The sequence below is a fragment of the Salmo trutta genome, chromosome 16 (genome assembly GCF_901001165.1).
Source record: "Salmo trutta chromosome 16, fSalTru1.1, whole genome shotgun sequence".
NCBI lineage: Eukaryota > Metazoa > Chordata > Actinopteri > Salmoniformes > Salmonidae > Salmo > Salmo trutta.
Window position 1 is genome coordinate 54,034,459 of NC_042972.1, and position 12,759 is coordinate 54,047,217.

A 12,759-nucleotide genomic window follows, 5' to 3' on the forward strand; every position below is an offset into this window, starting at 1 on the left:
AAAGCGTGCCATGCCTATGAAAATTATATATTCTGAATTGGGAATTAAAATCATACTTTATAATTTAGCTAGGCATGTTGGCAAAAAACAAACGTTCAAATTATGCCCACCTGACCCAGATTGCAATTTATAATGGAACATTTTGGGATTGCGTAAACAACAATACTTATCCCAAAATGTTCCATTATAAATTGCAATCTGGGTCAGGTGGGCATAATTTGTAAAGGTGTGGATGCAGGGCTGTGTTCCAAACAAAACAACTACACGTGTGCCTGGTCTAGTTCCTTGATGGCACAGCTACTGTAGGAGGATTCAAAAAGCATCTTTAAATTCAATACTTTAAAAAAAAAAAACGTTTATTTAACTAGGCTAGTCAGTTAAGAACAAATTCTTATTTACAATGAGTCATACAAGTGCATTGAAATTACTTAGGAACTGTACACACTTTGGAGAGGTGTGTGGCCATTGGAAACACCAGTTAAACCTCTCACTCAAACCCCTGTCATTTTTTTGTCCATTGTTGCACCTAGCCCACATTTTCCAATAATATTCTTATCATGCTACTGAATGTATCCAGAATATTTTCAGATTTCGTTATCAACAAATGCGGTGAAACGTACAGTAAATATAAAATGCACATGAATCAACAGTGTAATGTTTTTGGATTCAGTCTCGTCAGGTGAAATGTTGTGTCCTCACCTTTTAGTCTAATAATTTTACCATAATCTCCAAACTGTTCCTTTTGAATTTCTACCATGTTTTTTTCCCAGTGGTGTACTTAAGTAGTACCTTAAAGTATTTTTATTTAAGTCGTTTTTTTGGGGTATCTACTTTAGTTAACAATTAATATTTTTGACAACTTTTACTTCACTACATTCCTAATGAAAAGTATGTACTTTTTACTCCATACATTTTCCCTGACACCCAAAAGTACTCTTTACATTTTGAATGCTTAGCAGGACAGGAAAATGGTCCAGTTCACACACTAATCAAGAGAACATCGCTGGTCATCCCTACTGCTTCTTATCTGGTGGACACACAAAACACACATGCTTAGTTTGTAAATTATGTCTGATTGTTGGAGCATGCCTGTGGCTATCTGTAAATGTAAGAAAAGAAAATTGTGCTGTCTGGTTTGCTTAATATAAGGAATTTGAAATTATTTATACTTTTACTTTTCATACTTAAGTATATTTTAGCAATTGCATTTACTTTTGATATTTAAGTATATTTAAAACCAAATACTTTTAGACTTTTACTCAAGTAGTATTTTACTGGGGGACTTTCACTTTTACTTGAGTAATTTTTTTTATTAAATTATCTGTATTTTTACTCAAGTATGACAATTGGATACTTTTTCCACCACTGGTTATTTAACCTGTAAGAAACATTTTAATTTCGTCCTATCCATATAGACTAATTTCCACGAGTCTAAGGGGTCAGACAAAGCATGCTATGACTATAAAGATTATATATTTTTCTCCATCCTCCCCTGATTCAAAATATAATTTGACATATTACTCATTTATCAGACACTTATCCAGAGTAATTAGGCTTAAGTGCCTTGCTCAAGGGTAAAGACAGATGTTCACCTAGTCAGCTTGGGGATTCGAACCAGCAACTGTTCAATTGATGGTCCAACTCTTTTAACCGCTAGGCTACCTGTCAACTGTGTTTATTTTCAGCCAACTTAACATGTTTAAATATTTGTATGAACATAAGATTCAACAACTGAGACATAAACTGAACAAGTTCCACAGATATGTGACTAACAGATATTGAATAATGTGTCCCTGAACAAAGGGGGGGGGTCAAAATCAAAAGTAACAGTCAGTATCTGGTGTAGCCAGCAGCTGCATTAAGTACTGCAGTGCATCTCTTCATGGACTGCAACAGAAATGCCAGTTCTTGCTGTGAGATATTACCCCACTCTCCCACCAAGGCACCTGCAGGTTCCAGGACATTTCTGGGGGGGAATGACCCTAGCCCTCACCCTCCAATCCAACAGTGCCCAGACATGCTCAATGGGATTGAGATCCGGACTCTTCGCTGGCCATGGTAGAAACACTGACCTTCCTGTCTTGCAGGAAATCACGCACAGAATGAGCAATATGTGGCATTGTCATGCTGGAGGGTCATGTCAGGATGAGCCTGCAGGAAGGGTACCACATGAGGGAGCAGGATGTCTTCCCTGTAATGCACAGCGTTGAGATTGCCTGCAATGACAAGCTCAGTCCGATGATGCTGTGACACACCGCCCCAGACCATGGCGGACCCTTTCCTCCAAATCGATCCTGCTCCAGAGTACAGGCCTCGGTGTAAAGCTCATTCCTTCGACGATAAACGCGAATCCGACCACCACCCCTGGTGAGACAAAAGCGCAACTCGTCAGTGAAGAGCACTTTTTGCCAGTCCTGTCTGGTCCAGTGACGGTGGGTTTGTGCCCATTGATGCCGGTGATGTCTGGTGAGGACCTGCCTTACAACAGGCCTACAAGCCCTCAGTCCAGCCTCTCTCAGCCTATTGCAGACAGTCTGAGCACTGATGGAGGGATTGTGCGTTCCTGGTGTAACTCGGGTAGTTGTTGTTGCCATCCTGTACCTGTCCCGCAGGTGTGATGTTCGGATGTACCGCTCCTGTGCTGGTGTTGTTACACGTGGTCTGCCACTGCGAGGATGATCAGCTGTCCGTCCTGTCTCCCTGTAACTTTGTCTTAGGCGTCTCATAGTACGGACATTGCAATTTATTGCCCTGGCCACATCTGCAGTCCTCATGCCTCCTTGCAGCATGCCTAAGGCACGTTCACGCAGATGAGCAGGGACCCTGGGCATCTTTCTTTTGGTGTTTTTCAGAGTCAGTAGAAAGGCCTCTTTAGTGTCCTAAGTTTTCATAACTGTGACCTTAATTGCCTACCGTCTGTAAGCTATTAGTGTCTTAACGACCGTTCCACAGGTGCATGTTCATGAATTGTTTATGGTTCATTGAACAAGCATAGGAAAGTGTTTAAACCCTTTACAATGAAGATCTGTGAAGTTATTTTGATTTTTACGAATTATCTTTGAAACAAAGGGTCCTGAAAAGGGGACGTTTCTTTTTTGCTGAGTTTACGTGTTGTGATAATTGCGTTGTTTGTTCTACAACCTGTTAGTTCATATGTCTTGCCACAGTGATATATAAGCCTAAGGCTGAGAAAATAAGACAGTGGCAAAATAAATTCAACCACACCTTTGTTTCATCACAAATCCGGACAGCAACATCTGTCTGGTGAATTCCACAAAGCATATTGCATGTAACAAACCGTTACATGACCTATCAATTAATCAAGTTAATATTTCCGATGTTTACGGACCACTGAACAACTATTGATTTAGAACACCGGAGAGTTACCGCAAGTCGCAAAGAAAACAAGAGCTGCCTCCACTATTCCAGCACCATTCCAAAAACAAATTAGTCCAATCAACGTAAGCTAAATATCATGTGGCTGTTCAAGGTACTGATTTGTGTGTGTGTGTGTGTGTGTGTGTGTGTGCGTGCGTGCGTAAGTATAAAAAACATGTTGACCCACCCTACTTGTAAAGAAACACCAATGCCATCCTCCTCTCTTTCATGTTGCCGAAACGGTCTATGACTCTGTCATATAGTACCCGATTTTAGTTTTTGTAGTCCCAGGCTACCTAGCTAACATGCTTGCTCGCTTGCCTAATAGGAGCTGGCAGGGTGAAAAATGCACTAAAATAAGGCCTGTTTTTTCCATGATTACTTCAAAACAACAGCAAGCAGTTAGGAAATATGGTCATCTTATGAAACTAGGTTCAAATAAACTAGTTTGTATCAGAAAAGAACGTTGTTAAAAACTGCAGTATAACAGAACTTTTAAAGGAGGAACCACTAACTTCCTTTCATGGGCAACGATTAGCCAGGTAGTTAACATTAGCCTACTACATCTAGCTACATATTGATCTTTCATTCTTTCAGGCCAGAGGCACAATGTATGAATTTATGGTTGGATCAGAATCACCATTATTATCATGGGCCAGTAAGGAGAACTAAGTAAAGTCCAAATCCTGATCTCCATCCATGGTTAATTTAGCAAAGGGCTAGTTTTAGCTAGCTAGCTAGACACCAGAGAACAACAAAACAACAAGATGCAACAATACAAGTTTTTTTCTGTAAATTACATTTGGCTTCTGATGTGATTGTTGTGAAGCCAAACCACACACATAAATGGTGTGCTAAGACGATTCAGACTAGAGCTCACTCAGTTTAGCTCAACACTGATTGGCTATTATTGTATTTTTTTTATCAAGGGAGGCCAAATGCTCGCTGGCTTCCCTTATGTTCAATGCTACGGGCAGCAACAATATCATACTATTTTTGACCAGACAGCATTAGATAGATGGGCTACACATACAGAGACAGAGGGGCGCTGTTTTGCTCGCTCGGATGCTTTCTCCAGCGAGATTCATTCAGTCTCTTGTGAATTGAATGAAAATTAGGAAACACAGAGAGAAGAAATATACATAATTGCTGGGGGTTTTTCATCCTTTTTGGGGGGAAGCCTGGCTTCCATTGGCATCCCTGAATACACGCCACTGTTTCATCATCATGGCATGTTTGGTTCAATAACTATTGACGAGAGAACCGAATATCCAATATAAAACACATTTTACATTGGTCTCTGGCTCTCTCACACACACACACAGACACACTGTTGATGGGCGGTGCTTGAAGCGGCGATACAACTCCACAGTGGACCATAGTCTGTGTTTCGTGAAGCGTCAACGCATGAAACAACAGTAGCCACAGAAAAAAATAAACCAAAAACCTGATGGTTAAAAAACGACAGCTATGCTACTTAAAGGGCGATGCGTTATGGATGTAGATTTTGGCGAGTCAAAGTGAAAGTTTGCCATTGACGACTTATTTTATTAATATCGGGAAAACTGTTTTATTCAGATTTTATGATCGGGCTGTTTTGAGTTTACAGTCTATGTATGACGACAGAAGATCATAGTCTTGTTTCCTCTTTCCAATAACTTTACCGTTTTGGGGAATAACCTACATCACGTTGGAACACATCTAATCACATGCAAACAGGCGATGGAAACAAAGAAGTTTCAAGGTAAGATGTTTTTTTCTATCATACAAACTTTCTTATTTAGAAAGCTGAAACCCAACCAATAGGACTTGCCATAATTGCTTAATCCATGCAGTCGACACCAACTACGAAATGTTATTATATGCTACTTTTCGTGGGATCCATTGTGATGTTGCAGCCTAGTGTCAATAAAAACAGGTTTTTGTCATTAAGTATTATATCCATATTCTGATTTGAGCTAAATTATACCTTGCCTGAACCTGAGGAAACTCATCAGCGACACTAAAAATGTACTTCCGGGTCACGGAATTTCAAAACTTTCTAAATAATAGTCCTCTACTTAATAGTAGAAGTGTCAATAATATGTATTTATTCATAATATATGAAAAATAATTGTCTAAACATGAATAATGATTCATAATTGGTCATATTTAAGTGACATTTGCATTACATGTATGTTTTAAAACGTCTTCCAAGGAGAAATAAATGCCCCCACTGCAAATAACTGTATATGAAATACATATTGGCTTATAGAGCAAAAATTATTCTAGGTGCCGCAGTAAAAGTATTGTAGGAAATACTCAGTAGGGTCTGTAGAATGCATAGATGGTGTCCTTTCATGGGGCACTGAATAATTAGATCCCCTATACTGGTCTTGACGAGAAGAAGAAAAAAAACTGTCAGGGGAGTTTCTCTTTTGCACTGTGGTGGGGAAAAAGTACCCAATTGTCATACTTGAGTAAAAGTACAGATAACTTAATAAAAGATGACTCAAGTAAAAGTGAAAGTCACCCAGTAATATACTACCTGAGTAAAAGTGTAAAAGTATTTGGTTTTAAATATACTGAAATATCAAAAGTAGCATTGTTAAAATATACTTAAGTATCAAAAGTAAAAGTATAAATCATTTCAAATTCCTTATTAAGCAAACCAGACGGCACAATTGTCTTGTTTTTTTGTAATTTATGGATAGCCAGAGGCACACTTCAACACTCAGACATAATTTACAAATGAAGCATGTGTGTTTAGTGAGTCCACCAGATCAAAGGCAGTAGGGATGACCAGCGATGTTCTCTTGATATGTGCGCGAATTGGATCATTTTCCTGTCCTGCTAAGCATTCAAAGTGTAACAAGTACTTTTGTGTGTTAAGGAAAATGTATGCAGTAAAAAGTACATACTTTGATTTAGGAATGTAGTGAAGTAAAAGTTGTCAAAAATATAAAAAGTAAAGTACAGATACCCCCCAAAAATACTTAAGTAGTACTTTAAAGTATTTTTATTTATGTACTTTACACCTCTGCTGTTCAACCAATCCATTAAATGTATTTGAGGAGTTAAGATGGAGTGTCGCCAGAGATACTTTGGAGGAGATCGGAAACAACATTTACATCGTATTAACGGCCATTGTGTATTTTGCCCATGCGTCGTCAATGGGCCATGCCGTGCATTCTGCGATTCTGAGACAAGGAGAACTCTCCTTGGAGTCAATTGGGCGCTAGCTCAAAAACTCAACATGAGCATGAATTTCGTCAACAAGAAGTACAACATTACAAATCTTTTATGAGATGTGCGATAATTAACTCTGCAATATCGTATAGCTTTGGAATCTTGACGTTATGTACTTTTGAGGAAAATCGTCAGGTTTCTCCACTCATACCCTGACTAGCTTAGCATAACAATGTGAACGCGATTGGTCGATAGTCTGCTGGGCGTTATACGTTCCTCCATTCATTGCCTAATGCGATTCCTATCTCCTCCTTTCTCTAATATCTCTGGTGTCGCAGAGGCTAGAACCTGAGTGGCATTGAGTAATATTCTTATTCTTCTGTAGTAACATAGTCATTGAGTAGGTTGGGTAGTGCTATGAACAGTTAGCATATTGTAGACTCAGTTACTGTGTTGAGGATGATCATGATATAGTAGTTTATAATAGGAAGTGTATCTCAATAAGGCATCTCCATCTCCCAACATTCTCCAATTGTCTTTTTGTCCATCTCTCACATATTGACCAGAGTGAGGTCAGTATGAGCTTACAGTGTATGATGTCACTAAGGAGTTAAAACTATCAGAACATCTCCTTATTCTACTGTAGCTGATGACTCGAGTTTCCCTAGTCGTCTGTGATTTGCTGTCTGTGTCTGTCTATCTACCCAGCAGAGTCAGTCCTCAGGGTCAGACGCTGGTGGCCTCTGCTACTTGTAATGTTTTGTCACCTTTGTCCTCCCATTCATGGTCTTTAGGAGAGCAAACATAGCATCAAGCTGTTGCCTCTCTGTGGCTTGTTTTTTACATTTTATTTCTTTATTTAACCTTTATTTAACTAAGCAAGTCAGTTAAGAACAAATTCTTATTTACAATGACGGCCTACACCGGCCAAACCTGGACGACGCTGGGCTAATTCTCCGCCCTATGGGACTCCCGATCACGGCTGGTTGTGATACTGCCTGTATTGTTGGAACCTTCAGGAATTACAGCCACTGCCTGGGAGTTCTGATTCTTCTTCACAATTCCATTTGTTCCAGTTCTCAGAATGCTTTCTGTTCCATTCTGTCTCATCCACGTGCTTATGACTGTCACATGATGACAGAAATGAACTATAAAGGAACTGTATGATTGTTCTTATCAGCCTCTGCCATTCATACACTTTTAGATGTCTTTGATGGAGAAATAGGAACGTTTCTCTGGTTAAGCTCAGTCGGTATCCTAAACAGTCAAAAGCCATCGTGACAGACGAGGGCGACTGGCTTTTCACCTGTTGTATCTTTCTAGTCAGCAGTTGTTCAGGCCTCAGCTCTTGAGGCAACTGTTAAGTTGAGTTGTAGTAGTACCCTGGTTGTCTACACTGTCTCAGGCTGGTGCATACCAGGATTTGTGTGGTATGTGGGCAAGTCACATCTTTGACTGTGAACACATGGTGTGAACTGAACAGAACAGTAGTGGGTGAACCCAGGGATGTGTCCCAATTAGCACCCTATCCCCTACATAGTGCACTACTTTTGACCAGAGAGAGAATAGGGTGCCATTTGGGACCAGCCGGGCCAGGCCAGGGGAGAGGACCAGCGGAGCGTGCTCACCAGTAATCCCCAACCTAATCCCCTTTCAATGTGTCTGACGAAATCATCTTTTGATATGGACTGATGGCCGCGCTGCTCCTCCGCGGTTCCCACTCCACGTCCCCTTCCCGGGATTAGCTCTCTCGCTTTCGAACTCTCGCTCTCTCAGAGTCCTTCCCTGTGTTTTCTACAGATGGTAGTAGTTCTCACTCGGTCAGGCTTCCCTCAGCTCAGTCCTCTCACAGTCAGCCTCTACTTATATATGGTTTCTCTCCGTCTCTATTTGCACCCAGGGTAGATAGGGACTTTCTATCTCTTCCTCACACACAAGTTCACTCACTGAGTTCAGCATGGCCAGTGAGGTAATGGCAGATTTCGGGGAGATTGTGTGCATGCCTGATTGCGTAGTGGGAGTCACAGAGTGCTGCTGGAAACCTTCTGCGTAGGACTGGACTCTCTCTCTCTCTCTCTCTCTCTCTCTCTCTCTCTCTCTCTCTCTCTCTCTCTCTCAGGGCAGAAGGTGGCAGTGTGTTAAGTAGCGTTCTGTTATACAGTATTCCACTCCCCTCTTTACAAACAATCCCCATATACTGTAATTTTTCATTTTCTGTCACAAATCTCAATGATCGAAGCATTTCTCTCTGGAAAGAAAGGGAGATTCTTTTTACAGTGACAACACTTCTCTATTAGTTTCAGGTGAAAGTGAACGTTCTAACAGTCAGAGACTCAAGGTTATGTCGTCCCTACTATGCCCTGCTGTCCTTAATGAGGGAGAAATTAATTCTGCTCATGTTGCATGCAGTCTCTATGTAGTGCCTCAGTTGATAAGTGTCTTATTACTATGTATTACTTTAGTATTATCATTATATAATAGCTAATTTGATGGGGTTGTCCTTTGCCCTTGAACCATATGTGTTGTAGAGTGAGTCAATACTGTGTTCCCACAGGAAATGGAGGCAGATGGAGTTCTGAGAGCACATTGTGGTGTTTCAATGATATACAGTTTTGTGGTCTGGGGCTTGGGGCTGGTCCTCCTAGCAGTTACAGGGAGGAGGGTGTGGGCAGTGTGAATCTTTCCCTCCCTGCAAACTATGGTACACTGCTACTAACAGAAAGGGGGATACCTAGTCAGTTGTACAACTGAATGCATTCAACTGAAATGTGTCTTCTGCATTTAACCCAACCCCTCTGAATCAGAGAGGTGTGGGGGGCTGCCATAAATCGACATCCACGTCTTCAGCGCACGGGGAACAGTGGGTTAACTGCCTTGCTTAGGGGCAGAATTTCAGATTTTTACCTTGTCAGCTCTGGGATTCGATCCAGCAACCTTTCGTTTACTGGCCCAACACTCTAACCACTAGGCTACTTGCCACTCAAATACTAGGGCTGCATGATATGGGCAGAAAATCTTATTTGCGATTTTTGTACCAAATATTGCGATTTGCGGTTTTACTTGCGATTATACACTGAACAAAAATATAAACGCAACATGTAAAGTGTTAGTCCCATGTTTCATGAGCTGAAATAAAAGTTCCCCATAAATTTTCCATATGCACAAAAAACGTATTTCTCTCAAATTTTCTGCACACATTTGTTTATATCCCTGTATCATTTCTCCTTTGCCAAGATAATCTATCCACCTGACAGATGTGGCATATCAAGTAGCTGATTAAACAGTATGATCAGTACACAGGTGCACCTTGTGCTGGGGACAATAAAAGGCCACTCTGAAATGTGCAGTTTTGTCACACAACACAATGCCACAGATGTCTCAAGTTTTGAGAGAGTATGCAATTTGCATGCTGACTGCAGGAATGTCCACCAGAGCTGTTGCCAGAGAATTGAATGTTATTTTCTCTACCATAACCCGCCTCCAACGCAGTTTTAGAGAATCTGGCAGGACGTCCAACCAGCCGCGGACAACAGCAGAACACATGTAACCACGCCAGCACAGGACCTTGATGGTTAAAGTAATTGACCCTAGGGCCTCCTGAGTGGCGCAGTGGTCTAAGGCACTGCATCGCAGTGCTAAAGGCGTCACTACAGATCCGGGTTCAATCCCGGGCTGTGTCACAGCCGGCCGCAACCGGGAGACCCATGAGGCGGCGCACAATTGGCCCAGTTCGGGTTAGGGGAGGGTTTGGCCGGCTGGGATGTCCTTGTCCCATCGCGCTCTAGCGACTCCATGTGGCTGTATGGTGCCAGCTGTACGGTGTTTCCTGTGATACGTTGGTGCGGCTGGCTTTCGGGTTACGCGAGCAGTGTGTCAAGAAACAGTGCAGCTTGGCAGGGTCGTGTTTCGGTGGATGCATGGCTCTCGACCTTCACCTCTCCCGAGCCCATACGGGAGTTGCAGAGATAGGACAAGACTAACTACCAATTGGGGAGAAAAAAAGAGGTAAAAATAAATACAAATAAAACATAAATGAAAACAAGTAATTGACACATTGTCAAATGCACTGTTAAAGATGCACTATGCAGAAATCGCTCTGGGACTTTTTGGTTGCAAATTTTATTGTTTCAGTTTGTGACAAAACAACCACGTATAGTGTATAGAATCATTGTACCATCTAAACCACTGTGAAATATATTGTCCGTAACCAAAAATATTGTATTTTCAGCTGTTTGAAGCTGGTTACAAAAGTGAAAGTAAAAAATGCAAAAATGAAACTTAAGAACAAGAAGCATAGCATTAACGCACATAGGACAGATCTACTGCTTCTTAGACTTGCTTTCAATGCGAATGACAGATCTATAACACACATTTGTAAGTCGCTCTGGATAAGAGCGTCTGCTAAATGACTTAAATGTAAATGTAAATGTAAATTTCTATGTGAATTTGGTCGGGTTGCCCAGAAAGTTACATATTGCCGCTTTAAGAATGGGAAGCATAGAAATAGTGCACATAGAACAGATCTACCGCGTCTTAGACTTTCAATGTGAATGACAGATCTATAACACACATTTCTATGTGTATTTGGTCAGGTCACCCAAAAAGTTACATATTGCAGCTTTAAATTATTTAACAATTTAATTATTTATTTTTTTGAACTGTTTGTGAACCTTTTTCCCATCAGACTCCACATTTTTATTGCAGAGTTGGTGAGGTGGTCGGTTTTCAATTGGCTTACACTTATCACGTGGTTTGTGCAGGCTGAAATATGGTGAGTTGGGATGCTATTGGAAACTTCAACATTTGTAACAAGCATGGTAACAAGCATTCATTGTTATACCCCTGTAGTTTCAGACTGCAATTACCACCAGTTACATGTTATTACAGTGTAACTATAAATTGTTACAATTAATTACAATACTTGTTACAGTGTAACACTGTTTAATTCATGAGGGTCCTTTGCCAGAACTTTATCAGTAGTTCACTATGGTTGTAAGAGTTGGCTTAATCTCAGCAACCAGAAACAAATCACAGAATGTTAAGGCAGTGAGGAAAGACTATAGTTGGCTAAACATACAGTACCAGTCAAAAGTTTGGACACACCTACTCATTCAAGGGTTTTTCTTTATTTTGACTATTTTCTACATTGTAGAATAATAGTGAAGACATCAAAACTATGAAATAACACATTTGGAATCATGCAGTAACCAAAAAAGTGTTACATCAAAATATATTTTAGATTTTAGAATTTTCAAAGTAGCCACCCTTTCTTTGCCTTGATGACAGCTTTACACACTCTTGGCTTTCTCTTAACCAGTCTTATGAGGAATGCTTTTCCAACAGTCTTGAAGGAGTTCCCACATATGCTGAGCACTTGTTGACTGCTTTTTCTTCACTCTGTGGTCCAACTCATCCCAAACCATCTCAATTTGGTTGAGGTCGGGTGATTGTGGAGGCCAGGTCATCTGATGCAACACTCCATCACTCTCCTTCTTAGTCAAATAGCCCTTACACAGCCTGGAGGTGTGTTTTGGGTCATTGTCCTGTTGAAAAACAAATGATAGTCCCACTAAGCACAAACCAGATGGGATGGCGTATCGCTGCAGAATGCTGTGGTAGCCATGCTGCTTAAGTGTAGCTTGAATTCTAAATAAATCACAGACAGTGTCACCAGCAAAGCACCCCCACACCATCACACCCCCTCCTCCATGCTTCATGGTGAGAACCACACATGCAAAGATCATCCTTTCACCTACTCTGTGTCTCACAAGACACGGCGGTTGGAACCAAAAATCTCAAATTGGGACTCATCAGATCAAAAGGACAGATTTCTACCGGTCTAATGTCCATTGCTCGTGTTTCTTGGCCCAAGCAAGTCTCTTCTTCTTATTGGTGTTCTTTAGTAGTGGTTTCTTTGCAGCAGAGGTAACTCTGGGTCTTTCTTTCCTGTGGCGGTCCTCATGAGAGCCAGTTTCATCATAGCACTTGATTTTTGCGACTGCACTTGAAGAAACTTTCAAAGTTCTTGAAACTTTCCAGATTGACTGACTTTCATGTCTTAAAGTAATGATGGACTGTCATTTCTCTTTGCTTATTTGAGCTGTTCTTGCCATAATATAGACTTACCAAATAGGGCTATCTTCCGTGTACCACTCCTACCTTGTCACAGCACAACTGATTGGTGCAAACACGGAAAGAAATTCCACAAATTCA

The 12,759-nt window shown here is 40.9% G+C and overlaps 1 protein-coding gene across 1 annotated transcript in view; it reads left to right on the forward strand.

Annotated features, from left to right (window-relative positions):
• Positions 1 to 4,641: 4,641 nt before the first annotated feature.
• Positions 4,642 to 12,759, forward strand: part of LOC115151044 (rho guanine nucleotide exchange factor 3) — a 129,718-nt gene continuing 121,600 nt past the window's right edge. The window contains exon 1 of the mRNA XM_029694966.1: positions 4,642 to 5,122. Coding sequence (XP_029550826.1) covers positions 5,088 to 5,122 — 35 coding nt within the window. The 5' untranslated portion in view covers positions 4,642 to 5,087. The remainder of the gene's footprint in view (positions 5,123 to 12,759) is intronic.